The sequence below is a fragment of the Ictidomys tridecemlineatus genome, chromosome 13 (genome assembly GCF_052094955.1).
Source record: "Ictidomys tridecemlineatus isolate mIctTri1 chromosome 13, mIctTri1.hap1, whole genome shotgun sequence".
NCBI lineage: Eukaryota > Metazoa > Chordata > Mammalia > Rodentia > Sciuridae > Ictidomys > Ictidomys tridecemlineatus.
In genome coordinates, this window is record NC_135489.1 from 94026935 (window position 1) to 94054186 (window position 27252).

General features: G+C 37.0%; 1 protein-coding gene across 1 annotated transcript in view; it reads left to right on the plus strand.

Moving 5' to 3' along the window:
* Slc71a2 (solute carrier family 71 member 2) overlaps positions 1-26512 on the plus strand; it is a 65584-nt gene extending 39072 nt beyond the window's left edge. Inside the window, exons 4-12 of the mRNA XM_078030593.1 lie at positions 6806-6933; positions 9775-9889; positions 13048-13266; positions 15174-15287; positions 18833-18904; positions 20374-20486; positions 21893-21990; positions 23733-23875; positions 24585-26512. Of these exons, the coding sequence (XP_077886719.1) occupies positions 6806-6933; positions 9775-9889; positions 13048-13266; positions 15174-15287; positions 18833-18904; positions 20374-20486; positions 21893-21990; positions 23733-23875; positions 24585-24833 (1251 nt within the window). The 3' untranslated portion in view covers positions 24834-26512. The remainder of the gene's footprint in view (positions 1-6805; positions 6934-9774; positions 9890-13047; positions 13267-15173; positions 15288-18832; positions 18905-20373; positions 20487-21892; positions 21991-23732; positions 23876-24584) is intronic.
* The last annotated feature ends 740 nt before the right edge of the window (positions 26513-27252 follow it).

Here is a 27252-nt window from a genome sequence, read left to right on the forward strand (position 1 = left end):
CTCATGAAGGTGTTGTTTTTCAGATATTTATCTGTTCAGTGGCTTGAAAATTATGTTTTATTATTATTATTTTGGTAGTACTGGGGATTGAACCCTGGAGCACTTTACCACTGAGTTACATCCCCAAACCCTTTTTTTTTTTTTTATTCTAGGACAGGATCTTATTAAATTGACCAACCTGGCTTTGAATTTGGATCCTTCTGCCTTGGCCTCCTGAGTATCTAGTATTGTAGTCATGTGCCACCATTCCCAACTAGACGATCAATTTTACTTTTATTTCTCTGATTACAAATGAAACTATATATTTTTACATGTGTTTTGCGCTTAACTTTTGTGAAGTATCATTCAAATGCTTTATTTTTCCAATGGAAATTGTGCAGTTCTTTAATCACTACTTTATAAGTATTTCCTCATTATTTAATCAATTTTTAATTTAGTACCTGTTCACCTTAACAGTTATAAAGAAAAAAAAATTCTCAGACTGATTCCACTTCTGATTCCTAGACTTTCCAGTCATTTTCTGAGCCACGTCCCCAGCCCTATTTTGTATTTTATTTAGAGACAGGATCTCACTGAGTTGCTTAGCATCTCGATTTTGCCAAGACTGGCTTTGAACTGGCAATCCTCTTCCCTCAGCCACTGGAGCTCCTGGGATTATAGGCATGTGCCACTGTGTCCACCTTTTTCTTTGTTTTGTTTTGATTTGGTAGCACTGGGGATTTAACATGGGAGTATTCTACCACTGAGCTACATTCCCAGTCTTTTTTTTTTTTTTTTTTAATTTTGATGCAAAATTAGGCTGACCTCAAACTTAGAATCTTCCTGCCTCAGCCTCCCAAGTTGCTGGGATTTCAGGCATGTTCCACCATGCCTGACTAAAACAGTCTTCCTTCCTCCCTTCCTCCCTTCCTTTCTTTTCTTTTTTTATTTTATATTTTCTTGGTGCTGGGGATCAAACCCAAGGTCTCACACATTCTACCACTGAGCTATAGCCCCAGCCCACAGCAGTTTTTCTTTTTATGAAATTTAAACATATGACAGAAGTTGTGTCCGACTAGCAAAGAAAAGTTGTATCAGTCAGGGTTCTCCAGAGAAACAAAACCAATAGTGTGTGTGTGTGTGTGTGTGTGTGTGTGTGTGTGTGTGTGTGTGTGTGTATACATACACACACTCTATTGTAATGAGAATTATTTAATGGTTGGCTGTGGGGGCTGGCAAGGCTGAAATCGGAAAGGCATCTAGCAGGTTGGCAGCTTCGTGTGTTGCTGCTGTAGCCTTCCCCTGTTTGCATGAGGCATGCCTACATTACTGAGAGTGATTCTTTTTCCTTAGAGCCAACTAATTATAGATGTTGTCAACACCAACACCTAGACTGGGGTTTGGTTAAATAACTGGATTCTATAGCCTCACTAAACTGACACATAAAACTAACCATCACCAAAGTTATGGTCAACATGAGCATTATCTGTAACTATTTTCTTCATTGAAATAGCTGGTCCAGTTGCCCAATGTCTACTTTAAACCCTCCTGAAACTTTAAAGTTATTAATAAGAGCCTTTTGTTAGTAGGTGTTATTTTTTATACAAAATTTGATATCTTCATCCTTGACTCAAACCAATTTAAAGCATCTAGAGATTCAAGACATCAAAGAAGCAAGATCAATCCACTTCCAGGTGGGTGTGAAGATTATGAGAGCCTCCTGATCAGTAGGCTAATCCATTTGATGGATGTGTAATTTGGATTAGTGGGTGATTACTGTAGGCAGGTGGAGTATGGCTGGGTCACTGGAGGCATGCCTTTGGGAATGACATATCTTTCCCTGGCTTCTGGCTCTCAATCTCTACTTCCTGACTACCATGTTCTGCCATGATGTTCTGCCTCACCTCCAGTCCAGAGCAGTGGAATTGACCAACCATGGATTGAGAACCTCTGAAATCACAAGCCAAAATAACCTTCCTTCAAGTTGTTCTTGTCAGATTTTTGGTTACAATGGTGAGAAGCTGACTGACACACTTAGATTTCACATTGCTGCCAGGGAAGACCCCGGGAGCCAGCTTGAGGGTTCGCTCTGAGGGGTCCTCACAACTCGCTGACACTGATATCTTCTTCCTGTTGTAGATTTCACTGTTCAATTTGATTTTTTTCAAGAATATAGCCACATGACCTTCTGTTCCTCTACCAGGACACTTTTCCAGGGATATTAATGGTTTTCTGTAGTCCTAGGAATTGCTATGAAGTGTCCCCTGCATTTTAAATCAAGTAGTGCTTAGCATAGTAGTTTAGCATAAAGTGCACAGAAACTATTGTCTGATAATGTTAAGAAATCTCAGGGAAAAAACAGGACATCTTTCAAGTTATTAATTCTAGGCACAGAATGCTTTTCATAAGTACACCTATACACATGCGCACATACACACACACCAAAAAAAAAAAAAATACTTGGAACTGAAATAAAGATTGTCCTTTTGTCGTCTTTTAAAAACCATTAAAATAGCCTATTTGAGACAGATGACTTCATATATTATATTGTGATCTTTTTTATTAGACTGTACTCTTAATATTAAATTAGTTTAATAATTGGTCTGAATCATGGGCCTAGAGGTTAGAGCTCAAGCTGTGGAGCTACACAGATACATGAGCTGAATCCCACTTCTGCAGCTGGGAGCCCTGGGCCTATAGGCTACTTAATAACTCTGGTAGCTCCACCTCAGAGAGGTGGATTCTTGTGAAATGTGTAGATCAGTGTGGTGTGTGTGAGTGCTAGCAGTTATTATTGTTGCTTTAAGACCTGCTAAGCTTTCTTGTAATGAGAAGTTTGAAGCAGTGGCTTATTTCTAAGATTCAGGAAAGCCTTTTAACTTTCCTTTTTCTTTTATTTTTTCCTGCTTTCTCCTGGAGACTCCTCCCTGCTTTTCTTGCCTTTCCTCCTCCATCTCTCAGAATCCCCAGCTCTCTTGCCTATATTGCTTCCCTTGGATTCTGCAGCACATAGCTCCCCATGTTTTACAGATCTCCTTTCCTGGCCCTCATGTAATTGAATTAACTTCACATTATGTGGCTTGCTTTTTTTCCCTATTAAACTGATTGATAGGCACTCTGGGAAGGAAGCTCTACACTATGTGCAAAGTCTCAGGTCCTACGACATAATGATGAGCCTGTTTTAAAAATTGTTTTTGCACTAAAAGATCTGTAATTGTCAGTTATATGAAAAAGAATAGCAGTTCCATTGATGTGAGATTTTTCTTTGATTTAGTTTTAAGAAATAGAAGAGATTAAAAATCATTGTTATTAAACTATTGTATAAGGATTGGGAATGTAATTGGGTGGTAGAGTTGTTTCGTAGCATTCATAAGGTCCTAAGTTCAGTCCTCAGTACAATAAGAATGAATATAATATAGGGTTACCAGTGTTTACTTGTTGCAAGTTCCTCTTGACTTATTAAAGGAAATTCCAGTTTTGCCCAAAAGTGTTAACAGTTTTTATGGAAAAATTTAAATCTTCAGAAATATATGACTTTATACTTTAATTTTCAGAAGTACCATGATTCTCTCAAACTTAGTTATAAAGTTAATTATAATTTTTTAAGGGACACAAAATACTATTTTTAATTTTAAGGCTACTGACCCAAACTATATATATTATCAAATATTCCTCCAGTTGTATATGTTAAGAAAATGTGTGATTGAATTTCTATGATGACTGCTAATTTAAAATTTGTGTATGTTTGCTTTTGGTGGGTTTTATTTGTCATTCTTTATAAACTTTAAAAATGTTTTGGGTAATTTCATTTAATTTAATGAGCTTTAGTTGCTGCTTTGTAAAATTAGGACCTATACTTGTTGGGTTATGGTTGTATGATATGAGTACAGTCAATCTCGTTATTTGTAAATTCCATATTTGAATTCACCTACTCAATAGGTAAGTATTAACCCCAAAATCAGCGCTCATAGTGCTTTCATGATCATTTGCAGATGCACTCAGAGCAGGGAAGTGTTGAGCTGCTTGATGTGCGTGTTTCTATCAGGTTGATCAAGGCCACATACTGTCCTTGTTTCCCCTGGAAGCTGTAGTTCCACGTGCACTAATACAGTGTTTGTGGTGACTTTATAAAACATAACCATTGTGAATAATGAGAACTGACTATATTTCACATGAAGACTAGGGCTTTCATGTCAGTCTGGTTTTAATTTTGAAGCATTTTGTTCTTACCTGCAAATTGTACTCTGCAGCTTCAATATTTATGAAGTACTTACCCATCAAAGTACAAAATGTCCTGCTCAATCTACAGCTCTAGTAATGTAGCCAGATGGGATTTAAGGCCAGTTTGGGCAGTAAAGAAATTAACTGACAGCAGAAAATCTTTGATTTTTAGGAAATATGTTTTCCGAAGAAGTAAGTGTTCTTTTAAATTGTTACAGCATCTTAATAAAACAGAAGATACCTTTAGTATCTGTTATTGTCATTGAGGATTTGATTTCAGTAATATTTAAAGTAGGTATTAAAATGAAATTTAAATACATAATCTAGGAGGCAATAATTTTTTCTATCAAACTACATTATTTTAAATATCATTTTAATACTTGGCCTTCTCATATCTGTTATTTAAAAATGGCATACATGGGGCTGGGCACATGGCTCAATGGTAGAGAATGTGCAGGGCTCAAGCACTGCAACACACACAGACACACACACACGATGTGAATTCCCAATGTTAGCAATGTGTGAAATCTGAAATCAAAATTGTTCAGAAGCTTTTCCTGGGTTCTTTGTACTTCAGAAGTGTTTGTTACTGTTTTGATGGTGTTTGTGTTTATTTTTTTCTACTGCCTTCCCCTCTTAAATTTCTTTTCATTTTCTCAGCTCTTCACTGTTACTTGTGAGATTTTGAAGCAACATAAAATGTTTTCTAAAATACATGAAGCTAATTATCACAAGTCCTAAATTTGAGCCCTTCTTCTGCCATCTTTTAGCTCTTAAAGGAAATATATTTAATCTTCTATTACTCTTGATAGGAGACCACATCAAATGTCCTTGAAGTCTATCCTGGCTCAGGAGTCAAGATTCATTTCCTGGGCCATGGGTAAAGTTCACATTTCATAGGAGCCAAAAAAGCTTTTCTCTTCAGCTGCACTTTCCATTGAGTTCTCCTCTCACCTCTACTTACTTTATTTTACCCACGTCTGCTCTCCTGGACAATTCGTGTAGGGTTAACTGGGGTTAACTGGTGGCCAAAGAGAGTTTGGAATCTGCTCCTTTTTCTTCCCAGCTATGTGATCTTGGAAACTTCTGTGAGTTGATTTACTCTTAAAAGTTCTGTTCAGTTCACCAACTGGGTTCTAGTATAGACCTCAGGGTACAGAGATGAAAAGGAGCCTCCTCATTCTGATACTACTCTGTTTTTAATACAGTAGAAAAGATAGGCAAAAAGTAGAATTTGCAATGAAGTTTTGAAATGACAGTATATTATGTGGGGAGATTTGTTTATTATGCCCCTTCCCTTTACCCTATCCCCATGATGTAATGAATATTGCTTCATTAGCTGAGAGACTAGCTAGAGGAAGAGGTGCTTCTTGTTCCTGGTCAGGAAGAATGACTGGCAGCTTACTGGTTCAAGTGTGGGAAGGATAAGCAGGCATAGTGGGAGCCTATGCACAAAGGAACATGGTACATTCAGAAAACCACGAACATTGTGTGTAGCTAAAGCATAGGATATTATGTCAGTGGTCAGATTTTGGTGAGTCCTATTTATATGTTATGCAAAGGGTTTGGAGGTTTTTGTTTTTTGTTTTTTTTTTTGTACTGGGGATTGAACCCAGTGATGCATAACCAATGATCCACATCCCATATTTTTTTAAATGTTTGAGATAGGTTCACACTAAGTTGCGTAGGTCCTCAGTAATTTGCTGGGGCTGGCTTTGAACTTGTGATCCTCCTGCCTCACCTGAGTCACTGGAATTACAGGTGTGTGCCACCATGCCTGGCCAGAGAAATTTTTTAAACATATTTTATGAAAATTTAAATGTATAAAAAAGTAAGAAATAATATATTATTTTATTATTTTTCTTAATAAGTAATATAATAATATAATGAATGCCTGTGTCATCACCTGTTTCATTAATTACCAACATTTTTTTACCCTTTTCCATCACTGACTCTCTCCCATTCCCTTATCTGTAGTGTTGATATGAAAAGTGGCTAGCAGTGACTGGTAAATAATGGGCAAGTGGAAGATGTGAGTTTCTTTGCTTCTGTGTATGTTATTTGTCTCAAACTCACTTTCCCTTAGCCTCAGCTCTGAAAAAAATGAGATTCTCCAGTCAGGGAGAATCTTTACTTTTTAATGACAAAGAATCCACTTTTCTTTTGGATATTTAAGGTATATACTCTCATATTTTATCCCTGTAAAGCCCTTTGAGGTATAGGCATGTGTTCGTTGGTATCTTCATCGCACCGCTTAATCCTGAGCCGAGCACAGAAGCAGTGTGCCTTATGTATTTATTAAGGTGAATTAAGTTTCTGGCTTCTTCCCATATGCTCAGTGCATTTTAATCTTAAGACCCAACCATGGATATATGTTTCACATCATCTTTTTCTTAATTTCTTCTAGAAAGCAAGCTTTTTAACTCCTTTTTTCCATTTCTAATAGCATGTTTAGGATGTGAATTTGAATTTTTAAAAAAAATTAGTTTGTATTTAATGTTTCAAATTATTCTGTTTGGGGAACTAATGCATCTAGAAAATAAGAATTACAGATAATTGGGGGATCACATCCCAAATCTAATCTTTGCTTCTGTTTCTTCCCCAGGGCCTGCTCTCTTTCCTGAGTGCCCCCCTCATAGGCGCTCTGTCTGACGTGTGGGGGAGGAAGCCTTTTCTCCTGGGCACTGTGTTCTTCACCTGCTTCCCTATCCCACTGATGAGGATCAGCCCGTGGTGAGTGGCTTAGCTCTTCACTATTGTACCAGTATGTTTTGAGTCATGTGAGAATAATTGAAGTTAAGCAGCCCTAATCCAAAAATTTGAGATTCTCAATGCTCCACACTCCAAAGATTTTCAACCACTGACACAACCATTCTGGTGGTTTGTGTACACAAACTTGGTTTCATGTCAAAAATATTACATAAAATTACCTTCAGGCTATGTGTATAAAGTATTATGAAACATGGATGAATTTCCTGTTTAGACTTGGTCTCACCCCCAAGATATTTCATGGTGTTTATGTAGATATTCCAAAAGAAAAAAAAAAATCTATCTAGTCTCAAGCATTTCTGAAAGGCATACTCAACCTATACTTAACTTTTTATTTTTATTTTTTAGTTGTCAGTGGACCTTTATTTAATTTATTTTTTTATATGTGGTGCTGAGGATCGAACTCAGTGCCTCACATGTTATAGGCAAGAGCTCTACCACTGAGCCACAACCCCAGCCCCTGTACTTAACTTTTGTAGGTAACTTCAAAACCATTTCAAAGCATTTGTACCTGTGCTTTCATTTGTTCTGTTTGGTACTGCCAAAAGCCAGTTTGGGCTATGGACATCCATGCCCATTTTATAAATGAGAAAGGAAAAGGTTCACAGAATTAACTCTCAGATAAATTACTTAGGTAAATAAATAGAAATAAAAGGCAGATATTATTGCCATGGTGTCACTTATAGGAGTGCCATCTTGGGAGTAGCTAACAACCCCCTTGCATCACCACTGTGGCTCATGGATATTGCAAATATACTGTTTTTGTCAGCTCATGGCTTTGGGGCACACCTGAGCATAGTTTGTGTCATAATAGATAGGAGTTACCTTTTTCTGTAGTATGGTAGGACTGATAGTCCATTCTAAATCATAATATGAATTTAAATTTGAGTTCAGTTTTTCCCCTTAAGTGCAATAAATCTAGCAGGTAGCCAAACTCTCTTTATTTACCATAGAGAGGTGGGAATTTATACATCCTCTGGAGGCCAGAGCGTGGTATTTTGGGCACTATTCATGCTGCTGAAATGCCCTTTCTATGGAAATACAACACTTAAATCTGGAAAATTTCTTTCGGTGGAGTGTTTTGTTTGTTGGTATTTTGATATGGTGCTGAGAATCAGAGAATTTTGGGATGAATACTCCACCACTGAGCTACATCCTCAGACTTGTTTTGGTTTTTAATGCAGTTAATAGATTCATAGGGTTTGTTTGTTGCCTTGTGTAAAAATACTTTTATTTGATTTTTGACAGGCATTTCATGTCAACATTTGTTACATTCTAGTAACAAATGGGCCAGGAGTGGTGATGCACACCTGTAATCCTAGCAACTTCAAGATCCTGACTAAAATATAAAAAAAGGGCTGAGGATGTAGCTCAGTGGTAGAGCACCCTGAGTTCAATCTCTAGCACCAAAGAAATAAAAACAAGTAAATTTGTTGGGTTCCAATAATCATTTTATTTTCTACCAAGTGATAACATTTTATAATCTACTACTGATACTGAATCTTCATGTCCAAGAACATATTGTGCTTTGCCAATTAGTTTGGGCTTTGTTTTTTTGTTTGTTTGTTTGTTTTGTCTTTTGCTAGCTTAAAATTCTTTAGATCTGTACATTAAAATTCTTTAGATCTGTACATTTGTTGGTAAGTTTTATTCCTGTAAATCTTGCCCTTTCTGTTTTATTCCAGAATGGGCTTTTTCTTAAAATTGCTTGACTTTCTAGGTATATTAATGTCATCTGTAAATAATTTTTTATCTTTTTCCTCCCATTATAGTCATTATACTGCTCCCTGATTTTGTTAATTTTGCTGACTAATGAATAAGGTTGAAGTGATGATTGTGGGCTGTTCCTCAGAGGTGTGAGGGGAATGTTGCAGTGTTTCACCCTTAGATGCGAGGCTAGCTTTTGTGTTGAAAATTACTCATTCCTATTTTATCCAGCGATTTTCTTTTGTTAAATCAAGGTTGGCTATGAAAGTTTATCGAATGGATTTTTAGCATGAATGGAGATTATTTGCTTTTTCTCCTTATGAGTTTTAATAGGATTAATTATATTACTCTGTTTCCTAATATTGAAATATTCCTGTTGCCTGGAATGAACTCTACTTTTTTCTAAGATTCTGTTTGCTAATATTTTAACTAGGGGTTTTTTTTTTTGTTTTGTCTTGTTTTGTTTTGATTGTTTGCTTTTTGGAGTACAGGGAACTCGACCATTGAGCCACTTCCCCAGCCCTATGTTGTATTTTATTTAGAGACAGGATCTCCCTGAGTTGCTTAGCTCCTCACTTTTGCTGAGGCTGGCTTTGAACTTTTAATTCTCCTGTCTCAGACTCTCAAGCCGCTGGGATTGCAGGTGGGTACCTGCGCCCGGCTTAATTAGGTTTGCATCTGTGCATATAATAGACATTTTTCTTCTTAATTGCATTGATATTTTTGTTATGCTTTTTCCTTTTATGTAGATTTTTAAAAATCATTTGTCATATATGTCCTTTTCTTAATTAAAGCAAGAAAATTTGAAAGATTTTTATTCTGTTGGCTACCTTTGAAACTATATACCTAAAACTGTTAACTTTTACTCAGTACCTTTATTCTTTTTTTCTCTTGTTTTTTCATTTTTTTAGACCAAATGTATCCCTTTGAGCAATAACAGTGTCTTCCTCCTCATCATAATTTTTCTGCCTTTAAATATACATTACCTATACATGTGTATTTACTTCTTGGTTTGTAATCTTTACATGATGTCTTTGGTGCTGGTATAAAGCTATACATAAATGCCTCTCCTGGGTAATAAAAATAATCTTTTTATAGGTGGTATTTTGCGATGATTTCTGTGTCTGGAGTCTTCTCAGTCACGTTCTCTGTGATATTTGCCTATGTAGCTGATGTCACTCAGGAGCATGAGCGAAGTACTGCTTATGGATGGGTAAGATAGTGACTTAATTTTTTTAAATTGGAGTGATATTTAACATTCTATTAGAGATTCACTGGGAAGTAAGATTTAAAATACAACTCAGAAGTGGAATTACAGAGGTGTTAGAGCCTGAGCGAGTTAATCTATCGTTACTCTGTAGCTGGTTGAGTGTCTTGGGCACTCATTTGATTTATAGTACTGTAGAAAAATAACTATTCATTCAGGCAGCAAATAGTTGTTGAAAAATAACAAAAGTTATAGGGGACTTTGATAATTTGGTTTATTAGACCATCTTTCTGATATTCTCAGACATGATAAATGGTATTGTGGTTATGTAGGAGAAGAAAGACCTATTAGAAGATGACAGCTGAAGCATTTTGGGTCAGTGTCACAACTCTGCAAATTACTTTCAAGTAGTTCAGGGAAAAAGAGCATAAGCACATGTGGATGAACCACATGAACATGTGCGGGCCCGTTTTCCGTGTCTGAACCTGTTGGTACATACATGTGAGTGTGCATAGTACCCTTCTTCCAAATTCCTCTAAATGAAAATGTTCAAAACAATAATAAGAATAATGATGATCTGGCTGGATTGTGGAGAATAATAGGTTAGAGGGGAATGAATGTCAGAAACCCAGGTAATTACTCTTTTCTTTAAATCCCACTTCCTGGAATAGAGTTAAGTATACCTTCACTGTTACTAAGTGCATAAGTTCACAAATCAGGGATGGGCATGTAGACAAATGTCCACCCTTCCACAAGACAAAGCAATTTTTACTTTGTCAGCTTTAGATATCAGTAGTTCAAAAACTTTTCTTTCATTCAGCCCCTCCTCCCCGCAACTGCCACCTGCTCGCTCTCTTTCCTTCTTGAATTCTTCCCATGCGTGTCTGTCATGCCCTATCCTGAAACAAGGGCATCTGCAGAGCGTTGTGAGGACAGAGAGAAAGCTGACAGGGTGGCCTCAAACAAGGCAGGATATTCAAGGTGGCATGTAGGGTTGGCCCTTAGAATGGTACAGAGTGCCAAGAGCTTGTTCATCATAGTAACATAGCTTTCTTCTGCACCATGGGAAATGCCTGCAGAGACACTCATTTCCCTGTGATTTTATGAGATTTCTGTCCCTTGCTTTCATCAGAAAACTATTCACAAAGCTATGGGACTGAGCAGCAATTCTCAAGATTTTTGAGAGAGTGAGTTCTGAAATAGTCACCAGAAATGACTCTGACTTACTTTCTTAGCTTAGCTCATCATCATAAGGTGCCATCACCTAAGATGGCAGTTTAGATTAGTGCCTACTCATGGAGCACTGAGAGAAGCCAGTGGGTGCACATCCTAGCTGAGTCAGGGCCCTGCTGAAGTATCCCAGCCAGCTCCAGTGATTCAGCAAGTAGACTGCTGGATTTATCCCTTGACCAGTGTCTACCTTGACATTTGCCCCTTGCAGCCTACCTGTCTTACAGAGATAGGTGAATTTATTGCAATTTACTTTCAGGATATGTGAGTTCAATTCTAAAAAGCATTTTGAAATCCATTGAAGGATAATATATAATGTATATGTACCTTCATTACTAAACTTTCTCTAGTAAACCAAGAAAGGATAATTTTTTTCCAGGCCACAGCAGTGAATAGTCCTGTTAATGAGTAAATTAATGCTCTCTGAGAGTTTGTTGTGATGAAGTCATTCTTTAGATTTATTCACCGGAGTCCTGTTGAGTGTTATGTGAAGAGGCATTTAGATTTAAAACATCAATAACAAAAACTAAACAAGGAGGCTTCTTTAAATTTTAAAAAAGGCAAAACATTGCAAAAGGTGGTCATTAGTTTTTTGACATCATAGATTTGCTCTCTCTGCACCTCAGGACACTGCGGTGATGCTCCCTTAACCCTGAGGATTCTACCCCAGTGCTCCCACAGAACCTGAAGAGAGTTAAGCATTGCTTTCATCATTGTTCACATGCCACTGCAATTTACAGTGGTGGTCCTAATCTTCTCAAATTAAGTGGAAAGAGCAGGAGCTTTGTTATCTTTTTCGATTGATGTATAGTAGGTACTCACTAAACACTGAAGAAAGGAATTCTTAATTCCCAAATTGGAATTAACATCACCACCCTCTCTCCCTGCCTTCTTTTTTTTCCCTTTGTTTTTCTGTCTGTCTCCAGAAATGCTTTGCTTTGACTTTTGGCTTCTATAGTGTTTTGGCTGTGATAGAATTTCAAATATGTTGAATTTTAAATTAAGCTGGGGGATAAAAGATGATAGAAGAACATCATTGGCTTACCAGGAATCATAATTCTAATCATAGGTGATGATTCTGTTAAGATCTATTAGAAGTTTAAATACCTTACAGATATGTTTTTGCTACTCAATTTGGTTATAATTTGGAGTATGCCCAATAAGCTTCTGAGTGTTCACAGTGCGTTCTAAAGTATGGGAATGTAAGAGCACAGTGGGAAGAGACTCAGTGTGGCTTCAGATTGTACATGCCATTGACTGGCTCTGTGGTCTGTATTGGACAGTTGATAGGGTTATGAAATCCACAGTTCACTTCTAATCAGAAAGAAAACTTCTCAACACATTTTGCATTCTTTTTTTATTATAGTTTTTTTTCCTAAGAATATCAGGGTTTTTCTTCACTCTGGGTGCTAGTAAAATGGTCACCAAATGGTGAAATAGTGCCAGGTTTTTGAAAGATGAATCAGGCACACTCCCTGAGAAATTTGTAGGTTTTATCATTAGCTCTACAGGGATTATTTTTATACCCTTCTCCATGCATTTCCATTCTCCAGTTAAAGACCAGAGTGAATGTTTTATTTATGGGGTAAGTTTTTACAATTTTAATTTCTGATATTTTTTACTCCCCATAGCTCTCTAGGATATCTCCAGTTAGTTAACAAACTAACTTATTCACAAGTAAATAAATGTGAATAAATTATTAAACAGAATTACTTATTTCTTTTTCATTCTTCAAATTTGTATGCAACAGATTCTTTTTTTCTTGTTTAAAGCCAGGAGAAAGGATTGTTGCAGGGGTGCACCTGGGGGACCCTGGGTGAGAGAGTGCTTTTTCACAGGTGTGCTCCTGCAGCAGGCAGGACTCTGGGTAGGAACATGTTTTCTCTACAGGTGTTCACCTGTGCCACCCTAAGTGATAGTGCACTTTCCCACAGGTCTCAGCCACTTTTGCAGCTAGTCTTGTCAGCAGCCCTGCCATTGGAGCATACCTTTCTGCAAGTTACGGAGACAGCCTCGTTGTGCTAGTGGCCACAGTGGTGGCTCTTCTGGACATCTGTTTCATCTTGGTGGCTGTTCCAGAATCTTTGCCAGAGAAAATGAGACCGGTTTCCTGGGGAGCTCAGATTTCTTGGAAACAAGCAGACCCTTTTGCGGTAAATTGAAATATTCACTTTGTAAATATCTGTCTATGGCAAGCAAATAAAATAATAAGCAAGCAGCCTCGAGGATCCCAGCAGATAGATCTATTGCTTTCTCCAGTAAAAATAGAAAAATCTTAAATTACAAAATATGTAGAATTGGTACCTAAGCCAAGCATGTCATACAAAAGAGAAGAAAGGTAAAAATCCAGTTAATCTCTGATGACAGTTTATGAAAGAAGTTTCATTTTGCATAGTTGTTTTCATTCTTTTTTTTTTTAAGTAAATTAAGTGAAGGTGGTCATCTGAGTGAGTTCACTTTAATTCAAAAAGGATGATGCATTTGATCTGAGTAAAATAGTTATTTTCTAAATTGTTAATATACATACACTATGACCAGAGGCTGTGAACCTAGATTTTACTATTAATTATGAAAAAAAAAAAATTTTTTTTTTTTTTTGGTGAGTCAGGAGATGGTAAAGGATATACTTCACTAACTAACAGAAAAAATGCTGAGAAAAGTATCTTATCTCTTCCCCAATCCCTTTCTAGTTTGAAATTATTCTTGAACGAAATACATGTGGGGGGAAAAAGAACCAGAGACTTGATTTTTGCTTTTTTGTCCCCCAAGTTTACCTTTTAGGAAAAATACAAATAAAATTGAAATGTATTTCATCAAATTTTTTTCTAAAATGCCCACTCAGAGCATAACCTGGTTGACCTTGTCTGTTCTTTTTGGGCCAGAATGTCAGAAAACAAAGAAGGAGTTTGTGAGAGGAAACAGGAGTGACCCGGAAGCCCGTCAATTGGGTTTCCCACCATTGTCATATGGCGATCAAGTTTGTCACAGAGGCTTCTCTGTAAAGTGGAACTACTGTGGCTTACTTTTCAGAGGAGTTGAGAACTGTACAGTTCACATTTATCAGTGAACTAGTGTCTGGTGTGAAGCAAAGTCTCAACAGACATTGGCTGTTTTTTTTTTTTCTTTGTTTTAAATATATACATATATTTTAGTTGTAGATGGACACATTACCTTTATTTATTTATCTTTATGTGGTGCTGAGGATATAACCCAGTGCCTCACGTGTGCTAGGCAAGCGCTCTACCACTGGGCCACAACCCCAGCCCTCATTGGCTATTTTTGCTATTAATTATATAAAAGTTACAGGATGCTGACCTAGCTGTGCAGCAGCACTTTCCATTCCTTCAGTAACAGTACACCTTTTGGTTCTGTTCAGTTACTGTGTAAATAAAAAGGATTTTTCAACAAAGTTGTAATGTTCAAAAGGCTCTCACTGGTCTGAAGCATATTTTTTTTTGTCTGCTAGGTTTACAGGTAAAATGAAATCATTATTTTGAAGGCTAGAATGAACTTAGGTGTAATGAAAACCCTATAGTGGATATGATCTTAAAGAAGTTATATTATAAATCAAGAGAGAAGGGGCTGGGATTGTGGCTCAGTGGTAGAGCGCTCACCTAGCACGGGCGGGACCCAAGTTCGATCCTCAGCACCACATAAAAATAAAGGCATTGTGTTGTATCCATCTACACCTAAAAAAAAAAATATTAAAAATAAAATGAATCAAGAGATAAAAGTGATTTTCTTCAGTGAATCTATAGAAATATATTTTCAGGGCCTGTTTATAGGCTATTTGGGACCTGTTAGGGGTGTGAACCAGTGTTAACAAAGGTGAGCAAGTGCTTTTTAAAAAGCTACAATCCTGGAAATACATACTTCTAAAATAAGAACTTAAAACTTCCACAGAGAGCTGGTTATAGATTTCATATTAAGACTGACTTCCTTTTATAATGCATTGGACTTTCATTATCCATCTTAATAGATCAGCTTAGTGAACCCATTTTCCAAATGTTGGTGACATTATATCTATTAGCTTTTTATGTTGCTTTCTGCTTATTCCCAGTCATTGAAGAAAGTTGGGAAAGATTCTACTGTCTTCTTAATCTGCATCACCGTGTTTCTTTCATATCTTCCCGAAGCTGGACAGTATTCAAGTTTTTTTCTCTATCTCAGGCAGGTAAGTAATGGATGTCTAGTGGCATCTGAACGTGAGTAACAGCAAAGATTGGAATCTATCCAAGGATAATTTAGGAAAACTCTATAGAGAAGAAAATGTGAACTTGCTTCTAGTTATTAGTGCTGACAGAGAGTTAATTCAATGATGACTTAAAAGGCAGCAAAAAGCCAGGTGCAATATGAATTGTAATGCATTCTGCTGTCATATATAAATTTTTTTAAAAAAAGAAGCCAGATGCGGTGACACATGCCTGTCATCCCAGCTACTCAGTTGAGGCAGGAGGCTCACTTAAGCTCATAACTTTGAGACCAGCCTGGGCAACATAGCAAGATCCTGTATCAAAACATAATAATAAAATAAAATCTAGCAAGATATCTACTTTGGAAAAAATCCTTTGAGAATTATACAGAGAGGATTAGCAGAAATAGAATTTACTGTAATTTTTTAAGTCTTTTATTGAGCAGTTTTAGGTACACAGCCTCTTCCACTATCAACATCCTGGCACCAGAGTGGTCTTTTTGTTAGAATTAATGAACTACATGAATGCATTAGCCTCACTCAGAGTCTGTAGTTTACATTAGGCTTCACTTCTTGGTGTTGTACATTCTGTGGGTTTATACAAAAGTACAATGACATGTTTCCAGTGTTTTAGTGTCAGAGTATTTTCATGCCCTAAAGTTCCTTATGCTCTGCCTATTCATCCCTCTCTTTACCCACAACTCCTGATCTCTTTAACTATCTCCATAGTTTTGCCTTTGCTAGAATGTCATAGGGTTGGAATTGTACCATTTATAGCCTTTTTAGAGTGACTTCTCTCACTTAGTAATATGCATTTAAGCATCCTTCATGTCTTTTCTTGGCTTGTTATTCATTCTTTTCATAGTTCATTTCAGCAATTGGGTGTTCCATAATTTATTCATTCACCTACTGAAGGATACCTTGCTTGCTTCCAAATTTCAGCAGTTATGAATTAAGAAGTTAGATACATCCATATAGCATGATGTTTTAAATTCATGACAGTATCCATGAGCTTTCACCTGGGTCTGATTATAGCCATCTTGCTGACCCAGCCTCATTGCTGGCTTCTCAGCTGCTGCTCTGGACCTCAAGATGGTTCACAAGCAATAAATGGAATCTATTCTCTCTGCCGATATTTTTCTCTTTAGAAGTATATACCTATTTTACCCTCACCCAGATAGGTGACTGATTAAGATAATTACAACAAACATTACCCTTCCTTGTCTAGCTGTTCTTCTGGTCTCTGGACTTGCATAGACCTGACCTACTTTTCATTTGGTCCTGCCCTATTATTGACTTCACAGGAAAGGTAGAACTGTTCTCCTTTTAAGATAAATTCTCCTAGTTTTTGTAGATACTTTTAAATGAATATTTCCCTTGGTGCTGGGCATTGAACCCAGGGCATTGGACTTGCTAGGCAAGCATTTTTAAGCTGAGCTACAACTCCAGCCCCCAAAGTGAAGTTTGATGAAATCTCATCTGCTGGTTTTCCTGAGAAGAGTGGCAAGATAGTGTTTAATATAGAAAACTATGCTTTCATTTATAATTAAATTAAATGTGCACTTAATATAGACAGAAATGTAGGTAAAATAGGAAAACCCAAGGAACAGAGTAAAAAAGAATCAGATCTCTTCATATAGATAATAAACAACTACAATTCTAATCTTCTAACTCTTTTTCCTATACTATATTCATTTCGCCACAACCATCACCAATTATAACAGCAAATCAGAATTATTCTGTGTTATTTTATGTTTATGCTTGCTTTTAAGAGTAATTAACACAAACCATTTTCTTACATTTGATAAGGATCTTGTATCCAAAATACATATAGAATTCTTTCATTAATAAAAAGACAACCCAATTGAAAATATAGGTTATTTCTCCAAGAAAGATACACAGAAGACCCATTAACACATGAAAAGATGCACTTTATTAGCTGTCAAGGGAATGCAAATCAAAACAAGGTTTCACTTCACATACACTAGAATGGCTATAATAAAAAAGAAAGGGATGTAGAAAAATCAGAACCTTCAGACATCCTGGTGGAAATGTAAAATAGTATGGAATGGTGTAGCTGCAGAAAAGAGGAAGAATCTAGCAGTTCTTCACAATGCTCAATGTAGAGTTACCACAGGACCCAGCAGATCTATTCCTAGGTATATATCCATGAGCAATGAAAGCACAGAACTTGTAAACAGATCATTATTCACGGTAATCAAAAAATAGAAACTGCAAATATCCATTAACTAATTGAACAAATTAGCAAATGTGTTCTATCCATATAATAGAATATCATTCAGCAATAAAAAGCAATGAAGTACTGATATGCCCTACAACAACGTGAAAGCACTATACTAAGTGGAAGAAGCAGTCACAAACACCCTGGTGTTATATGATTCCATTTATATAAAATGCCAGAGACAGGAAGCAGGTTAGGGGAGAGGTAGTCTGGGGGAATGGATCTCTTGATGGGTGCTGTGATTTTTCCAGGAGTGGTAAAATCTTTTTAAATTAATCTTGGTGATTTGTTACCCAACTCTGTGAATGTACTAAAATCTTTGAATTGTTCACTTATAATAGGTGAATTGTATGTTATTTAAACTATCTCCATAAAACTATTAAAAATACTCTATATTTATAAATGTAAGCTGAGAATCCCTAAATAAAGCTGAATTCTCAGGTTCCATTTTTTTTAATTGCATGTAATTAGATGGTAATAGAATATTGTTACTATCAACAGCACTGATTTGGAATTCTAGCCCTAGCACTTTGTAGATGGACACAATACCTTTATATAGTTGTGAGATTGGGAGCAAGATACTTATAAAATGAGAAGAATATATAAAATTATTTTAAAATACTTGTTCTGAATTTTATAGAATTTTAATAATTATGTCCTTTTCAAATTTTAATGTTTAAAGCTTAAGAAGTTTAGGCATTTTAGAGCTAATGTGAAGATTAGAGTGCTTAGAAGTCATTGCCAGTCCACTTCTGCTGCTTACTCATTAGAAGTGCCATGGGAGCTTCTTAGAACAACCTGTCTCTGGGCCAGACTTTGGAGTCTGATATCATCAGTCTCCAGTAGACTCCAGCATCTCATTGCTCTCTACTTCCTCCCCTTTTCCCCCCCACACGATTTTAATATGCAGCCACAATTGATAGCCACTGACTCCATTGGTGAACAGATTTGTATTTGCAATATCAAAAGTCAAGCCATTTTCTTTCATAATTTCTCTGTTGCATATTATTGCAAGATTTGTCAATTTATAAGTTGGAAGTGGAGAGGAAATAGAAACAAGGTAGCTATATAGTAAGAAATATTATCAAAATGACATTTTACAATTTAAGATGTGCCTGCTTATAATGATTTCTTAAATTTATAGATAAAATACTGGTTAAGTAGGTTCAGGTTTCAGCACTGATCTAATTTGCCATTGATTTTTATGAACTTTCCTCAATATTTTATCCTGTTGTTTTAAAAGAACTTATCTGTGTTACTTAGATATTTTCTTTCATTTCCTTAGGTCATAGGCTTTGGATCTGTTAAAATTGCAGCATTCATTGCTATGGTAGGAATTCTGTCTATCGTAGCTCAGGTGAGTATAATTTCACCCATGCTTTAAAAAAAAAAAGTATTCACAGGAAACACATATACAAGGATAGGGAGAGCCTCTGAATTGCTGCCTCAGTCCCTGTGCTCCTGCTGTGACACACCTTATACAATTAGAGTATAACATCAAATCCAGAAATTTGATGGGAACATGATCCACAAAACTTTCCCTTTTTGACAAGAGTATTGAATTCAGGACTTAAGAAGGAACTTCATACTATTTTAGTAGAATTGTAACTTGCTGGGTCAGTTCTTTTATTTGCCTCTAAAACAATGAAAATTGTAAGTAACTATGATATAAATCTTAGATATTGCAAAATTAACTAGAAAAATGTTTCAGTGTTAATAGTGAAAAGTAAGAAGAAATAAGTAACAATAACTTTTCCAATTCTACTATTCCTAGGACAAAAAAAATGAGAGTCATTGAGTTAGAATATATGCAGTGACTAAAGGAGTATTCAGTGTTTTCCCATCTGTTATAAATACAGGATCACAAGAGGCAGGGAATGCGTTCTCTGCCTGGTCTACTGTTGTGCTTAGGTGCATTCACTATATCTTTTTTTTTTTTTTTTAGTTGTAGATGGACACAATACCTTTATTTTGTTTATTTAGCTTTTGTTTATGTGGTGTTGGGATCAAACCCAGTGCCTTACAATGTTAGGCAAGCACTCTACCACTGAGCCACAACCCCAGTCCCGAATTCACTATATCTTAAGAGACTGCCCAGAGGCTGTTGCCTTCAAGTGGCCTCCAGACTGAGCAGAGTGCTCTTCTGTAATTCACTTTCCAGGACAAGTAAGAAGACTATGAGATTATTTCTGCCAAATACTGAAATTGACAAGGCACAACTGTTTTTCTATATTAGCAAATATAAATTATGTTAATTTTTCATGTTGATCATGATTTTGGTTTGTTTTTTACATTGACCCTTGTTGATCAACCCAGCTATCTTTTATCCTACTCTCCTTTGGACTATCCCAACTAGTTATATAACTGAGGACATATTTGTTAAAATCAAACTTAAAACAGTCCCAACTTCATGAAACTGTTAACTTCCAGCAGAATCCCACATGTTCTGTAAATGTTCAGCAACACCTGTAGTTAAGTGGTTGGCATTTGTCCAAAGAGACTAAGGCGAGTCCTTCTCTCAATCATGGAAACTGATAAGAGCTGTGGTGACCTTTTGGGTGGTGCCAGTAGAGCACCAGGTAGACAAGCTAGCTACTCAGGGAGGAGGCTCAAGGCCTGAAAGCCCAGATCAGTCCTGGAGCCCCTGAAATTCCACCCCTGAAGAGATGCATAGCACTGCCCAGCCTCTGAGATCACAGGTAGGCATTGTACCCTTCCTTAGAGGTCCCAGGTAATCAGTGAGTGGGCTTCATTTGGTTCACAAAGCTTGTGTTCAAATTCTGTGTGTTCTCATGGTTTCTCAGGGTTGTCTCCTTTCCTTTGCAGACGGTCTTTCTTAGCATTTTGATGAGGTCGTTGGGGAATAAGAATACTGTCCTTCTTGGCTTGGGCTTCCAGATGCTCCAGTTGGCCTGGTATGGTTTTGGAGCTCAGGCCTGGTAAGCTTATACCCTTAGATTCTCTTGAGTTAACAGACAAATGTGTCTTAGAAGAGCTCCAGCTAGTTGAGTGTAATGAGAAGGAAGAGTTATTTCACTGGTTTGTTGTATGTAACCTTTCAAAACATTTAGACTTTTAAGTTGGGCAAGGGTGGAGCTAGATAATTTTAAGGTAATTTGTAAAGATTACCTTCACCTCAACAGGCTTTCACTGAATCATTCCTTAATTAAATATGTGTCTCTTTTCTCCCAGCCCTCCAGTAAAGTTCTGTGTCTACTTTTTAAACATATTTGTCAATTTTTAGGGGCATCACAGTCAAACAAAAATACAAGATTCACTGCCATAATTAGCTGAGAGACCTTTGGTAATAATATAACATTTTTAAGTTTGGCGAACACTGACATCTCTTCCAAAGCCATGTGTACCCTAACATTATTACTACTGTATATTAGATTCCCTTGAAAAAGAAGGCCAGAAAAAGCCCTGTGAAATAAAAAGCACCAAAAAGATACCTGAGCTCCATTTTGTTGTATGACATTTCCCTTTGTGCCTGAGTGCCAAATACTGGAGTTCCTGTCTCCATTTTAGACACCAGAGTGGCCCTCACTGTGCATTACTAAATGGAGGACATGATTTGGAGAAATGGGAAATGCTTCAGTGGTCAGAGGTTAGTTCTGAAAGAGATCAGAATGTCATTTGAAGTACTTGTTCTTTGTGACTTTTTAGGTAAGATTAACTTTGTTGGTTTTTCTTATTCTAATTTTATTTTGGTCCTGTGAATGTTGGTTCAGTAGCTGATTTAGTCACAACTCTCTCAGTGTTATAAAGACTGTTATCGTGAAGAGTTTTGTTTTTTTTTTTTTTTTTTCAGTAAGCATTATCCCCAAGGAAGTCTAGTCCAGCAGGTCACAAGTACAGTTAGGGCCTCGCTGTGTGCACACTCGGACTTGATATTGACTGGCATGTAAGCCTCTTTGACCAAGAGGAGGACAAAGGTCTGAGGGCAGCAGGCTGTGTTTGTTCAGTTGATGGCACACTGCTCTGTTGAGGGCAGCGTGAGGGTGAACCTTTAAGAAGTGCAAAGAAAAGTGGAATGTCATGGGGAAGCATGATATTAAAAGAAACAAGAGCTTACATTGAGCTTACATCTGCAGGTAGTATTAGGGAAACCAGGGAGAAGCAAAGATTTTTTAAAAAGTAGAATAGGGAAATGAAGCTTTCCTGGAATTTCTCCCCTACCCAGACTATGAAGTGATGGTATTCACAGTGTGAAATCCATTTTTAAAGAGGAAAAAAATAAATAAAACTGGCAAGAGGAAACAAAAGACCTTTGTACTTTTGCCACTGACTGCATTCGAGCCAGGAGCTCCTTGGTGCCTGAACTCAGCCTGTGCTGTCATTTCAGGATGATGTGGGCTGCAGGGACCGTGGCTGCCATGTCCAGCATCACATTCCCGGCAGTCAGCGCTCTCGTCTCTTGGAATGCAGATTCAGATCAGCAAGGTGAGGTTGCGCCCTCGCTGTTTCCTCCTTCAGCTGAGATCTCCCTACCCGAAGCCCTCCACATCGCCAGTGACAGCCCTGTGGTCCCTGTTCCAGGAGCATACCTGTTTCTTTGCCACATAAGAAAGTTGTTGTCCTCCCTGCTTGGGTCTTAAATTCATACTTTGAAAACCTGGACTCATCAATTCAGATTACTAAGAGTTAAAATGGAAAATGTGATGTTCCTTTTTCAATTTTTTACTCCTTTTGTCTGTTTCCGTCAGAATTAACCAGACTATTCGTATTTCAACGATTTTCTATTAAATAATGTGGGCTAGTTAGCAATGAAATATTTTACTTCATAACTAAAATTAATTGGAATAGTTCAGAATTCATGAGCTTAGTTTAGGAAATTGTTCTTTGGAAGGATAAAGAAAAAATAAATCCGTGGTTCTTGGTGATTGGATACAGAATAAGAGGTAAAGTAAGTAACGGGTGCTGTGCAGAAGGCAGACTGTTAGTCATTTTTCTTGTGTCTCTGCTCCCTTTTCAGGCAGTTCTCCCTTTTCAGGAAATAATTCATTTCCTTCTCCATCTCCTAATGTCTTACCTTACTGTGGTCAAGAAATAGGAAATTTTAGAGGGAAAAAAAATTTTTAATGCCTAAGAGCTCTATTAAAAATATCAAAAACTGGATTGGAAAAGAAAGTTTATTCACTGCACCTGTTTTTTCACGTCAGAAATTAGCCATCTTATCCATAACCAGTTTTTTAAATATACTTTTAGATGTTGATGGACCTTTATTTTATTCATTTATTTATATGCAGTGCTGAGAATCAAACCCAGTGCCTCACACATGCTAGGCAAGCACTGTACCACTGAGCCAAAACCCCAGCCCTTCATAACCATTTTTAAATAGTATCACTGGAAGACCACAAATTCTGTGTCAGCCTTAGCTGTAGTAGTGAGTCAGCTGGCTGTGCATCCTCAGGGAAGTATGGTATGTGAAGTCATGGGCTTTCTGTGGAGGACTCCTTTCATACAGGGCATGCATTTTACTAGTTTTTGTTTATGCTTATACTTATCAATACAGATGTTACAAAACTATTGGAATACATTGTATTAGGCTGAATTATATTTGACCATTTTTTACTTCAGAAATACCCATATCATATGGTTCAAGCTAATTTTTCACCTGCCATGTTAGAAAGCAGAGATATCTAAAAATTGGTACTTCTAAAAAATTTCACTTCAGGTCTATGTGGAGATGGATCTGGAATGCATATGGCAGCCATGGGGGCTAGTCTCCCTGGTGGTAGAGGGTGTAGAGGGCTACATTTTACTCACATATAGCCAGGACTGTCAGAGGTAAAGAGCAAATTTTTATTGTAAATTCAATAGTAAATGAGTAGAGCAGGAAGATCTCAGTTCATTAGTTTTGTATTTTATTCCTTATTTACAGGCAGGTCTTGTTGATGTGGGGTATTCAGCCCCAAAAGGATTTTAGAAACTGAAATTACTGTCATTTCATCTCTTCATAGACCTCAGTACAGAGCAAGAAATGGGCCTAATAAAATCAAGAAAATGTTTGTGTAATGAATGAAAATATGGTGAAATCTTTCTAATCCATTTTCCTGCACTCTGTACTTTCTGCTCAGCCCAGTTGAATCAGTTTATCGGTTTATATAAGAGAGTACTGTTAACCTCCACATCTTGAGATGCTTTTCTGAGAAGACTGACTCCCTTCTTTTATTCTGATACAGGAGTTGCCCAGGGGATCATAACTGGAATAAGAGGACTATGCAATGGCCTGGGGCCAGCACTGTATGGCTTTATATTCTACATGTTCCACGTAGAATTGACTGAGTTAGGCCCAGAATTGAATTCTAACAGTGATGCCCTACAGGTAATTTGAAGTGCAGCTTTTTAAATTTTTTTTTTTAAACAATGGTTATATCTGATGGTAGCAAAATTTTGTAATCTTAAATTTGAAGAGCATTTTTACTTGTATGTTACTGTCGAATTTGACAGTAATTTCTGTATTCATTGCTTCCCAGAATCATTTCAGAAATTTAATATCTTACATAAACGATTTGTCTTAACTTTGTTCGGATTCTGCCTTTACCTGCACAATCACTGTACTCGGGATACTACTCTCTGGCTAACGTCAGGCTAAATAAAATGTCCTTAAAATACAGCTAAAAATTGAGCTAGAGTGCCTTTTAAATTATTTTTTGAAAAGCAAAAAAAAGTAGAGTAGTATGGATTTAGTATAGATTTCTGTGCAAAAGTGTAATTAATAATGTTTACGTACAGAACTGCATGATTTGATGTGGGTCATAGGATGAGATTTCAGATAAATGTCTATTGCTTATAGGCTTACAGGTTGGGTTAAGCTATTTAAAAGTTGTACAAAAAAGCAGTGATGAGTTCCCATGTCATAATCCAAATACCAAGCTCTATTCGTTTGCCCTGACATTTAGTGATATATCTGCTGCTTGAGAAAAATGATTCACTTTTTGGTGATGGGATCTCTTTTTGGGGTCATTCAAGACTAATTTTGGATTAAAGAAACTAATCAAACTCTGTCTCCATTTGTTTCCCACACCCATTAGGGAGCTGTCATCCCAGGCCCACCATTTTTATTTGGAGCATGTATAGTTCTTATGTCTTTTCTGGTTGCCTTATTCATCCCTGAATACCGGAAAGCCAGTGGAGTTCAAAAACATAGCAACAGCATCAGCGGAAACCTAACCAACACCCCAGAACGAGGCAGTGATGAGGACATTGAGCCACTGCTGCAAGATAGTAGCATCTGGGAGCTCTCCTTTGAAGAGCCTGGGAATCAGAGCACTGAGCTGTAAACTCAGCAGAAAATGGGATTCTGCAGATGACCACCTCTGAGAGCCATGGAGGGAGCCGCAGCACATGGAGACTTCATGGTGCTGGAGGGGCGATGCTAGTGGCATCCTTCGGGCCAAGTTGATAAGTGACTCCTTCTGTCTCTCTGCCCTTCCTCCTGTCCTCCTTCCGTTTCTTTTCTCTCATTCTTTTTTATTTGTACATTAGAAGAAGGTAAGATTTGAAATACTTCCCTGCAGATAATGTACAACTCTCAAGGTCATCTGGCGTCTGCACTTTGAAAAGTCATCTCTGATAGAAAAGATGGATTTCCTTTAATAACTGGAATAATCTTTCCATGGCTTTTTGAACAGAAGGTGCAGGATTAGAGTGGAACTGCCATCTTGGGCAAGATTTCAAGTAAAGAATCCCTTCTTTTTTCTTCCGTCCTCCTTCTTGGATTATTCCCACTTAGCCCAGAGGTATTGATGAGTGGCTATTCTTAATAGTCCCTCAGTTTCAGGGATCTTTTGCCTTTGTCCAAAGGTCAAATGAAAACCTAATTTTACTCTCCCTTTATTTCCTTTACACCCAGTGCTTGTCTAAAATGAACATTAATAATATGGATTGATGGTAACCTTAACCAGCTTGAAGAAAATCTTTCTTACAAATTCAAATATGTTGAACTACCAACTCAGATTCCTGGACCTAGTGTCTGATCAGATTCAGAAGAAAAAAAGAAAATATATCAAGCCTAAGATGATTTTAAAGATGAAAAAAAGTCCCTCTAGCCCAGTGCAGTGGCACGTGCTTATGATCCCAGCAACTAAGAGGCTGAGGCAGGAGGAGCACTTGTTCGAGGCCAGCCTGGGCAACTTAGCAAGACCACCGAACACAACACATACACACACACACACACACACACACACACACACACACACACACGCAAACACAAGCATTCTAGTGGCAACAAAGAAAAGAAATTGGAGAGTGCTTCTAAGAAAGTTTTAAACAATTTGAACATTCCTAAGAGAGGATGAGAGTAACTCAAGTCTCAGTAGAATTTATGTCCAACTTCAGACTCATAATACATTATTACTGTTTGCTCCTTCCTACGTCTCCCATGTCCTACTTCTCAGTTCTGTTCCATCACACTCCTGCCTTAACTGCTGTGTAGTATGCATTTATTTTCAATTAATCTTTTTCTCAGTCTGTTTATCTGATTTTTGAAACTCATGGGAAACCGCACATCAAATTCCTTTCCAAAATATGAGGGTTTAGTGAAGCTCAGTTTCACAATAAGTGTCTTGCTAATTTTTTGCGATGTTTTATGGACAAAGAAAACTTTACAGATTTATATGTATTTTGCTGCACAGTAATGGACCATTACCTAGGGCCTACCTTTAACAAAGCACTCCTTTGGAAGTTTTATAGGTATGAAATATATGTAGATATTTGTAAGGGTTTTAATTTTTTTGATGGGGTGCTGTGTAAATCTTGTATTTATAAATGTAATGAAGGTATTGACAGAAAAAATATATACAACTTTTATAAAGGATTGTGTACTGACTGAATACATTTAAAAGAAAATATATTTTGAAACCTGTTCTCAATGAACAGAGATAACATATCTTTTTACTATGCTGTTGGTTTTTAGGTTTAAGCTTCCTAATGCATAATAAATTTGCAATGGATACTTTTATGCTTTTTGTGTTTTTTTAAACAAATTGTATCATTGCTCTTTTTGGTTCTCTTCGGTGGTTTTCTACTAAATTGAGTTCTTAATCCTTTATATTAAACGATATTTGTATTTTCAAGAAAAAATTTTAACGAAGTTCCTTCCAAAATCTCCTATAAAAACAGATCATAACTTTTTAAAAGCAGCAACAGATAATATCTGTACTCATGTATGTAGCATAATTATTCACAATATCTAAAAGGTAGAAGAAAGCCAAGTGTCCTTGGACTGATGAATGGATAGGCAACATGTGTATCTATACAATGGAAATTCGGGACTGGGGCTGTGGCTCAGTGGTAGAGCGCTTGCCTACCATGTGTGAAGCACTGCGTTTGATCCTCAGCACCACATAAAAATAAATAAAATAAAGGTATTGTTTCCATCTACAACTAAAAAAAATTTTTTTTAAAAGATGAAAATTCTGACACATGCTACAAAAATGGTTTAACATTGAAAAGATTACACTAAAGTGAAATAAGACAATCATAAGAGGACAAATCTTGTGTGATTTCACTCATGAGGTACCTAGAGAAGTATCACATTCAGAGACAAAAAGAAAAAATGGTGGTTGTCAGGCTGGTGGAGGGGAAAAGTGGGAAGTTATTTTATGAGTGCAGAGTTTCATTTTGCAATATAAGGAAAATTCAGGGGTGGGAGGGTTGGTAGTTTGCATAACAATGTGAATTTACAGCTCGCCTAGCGCC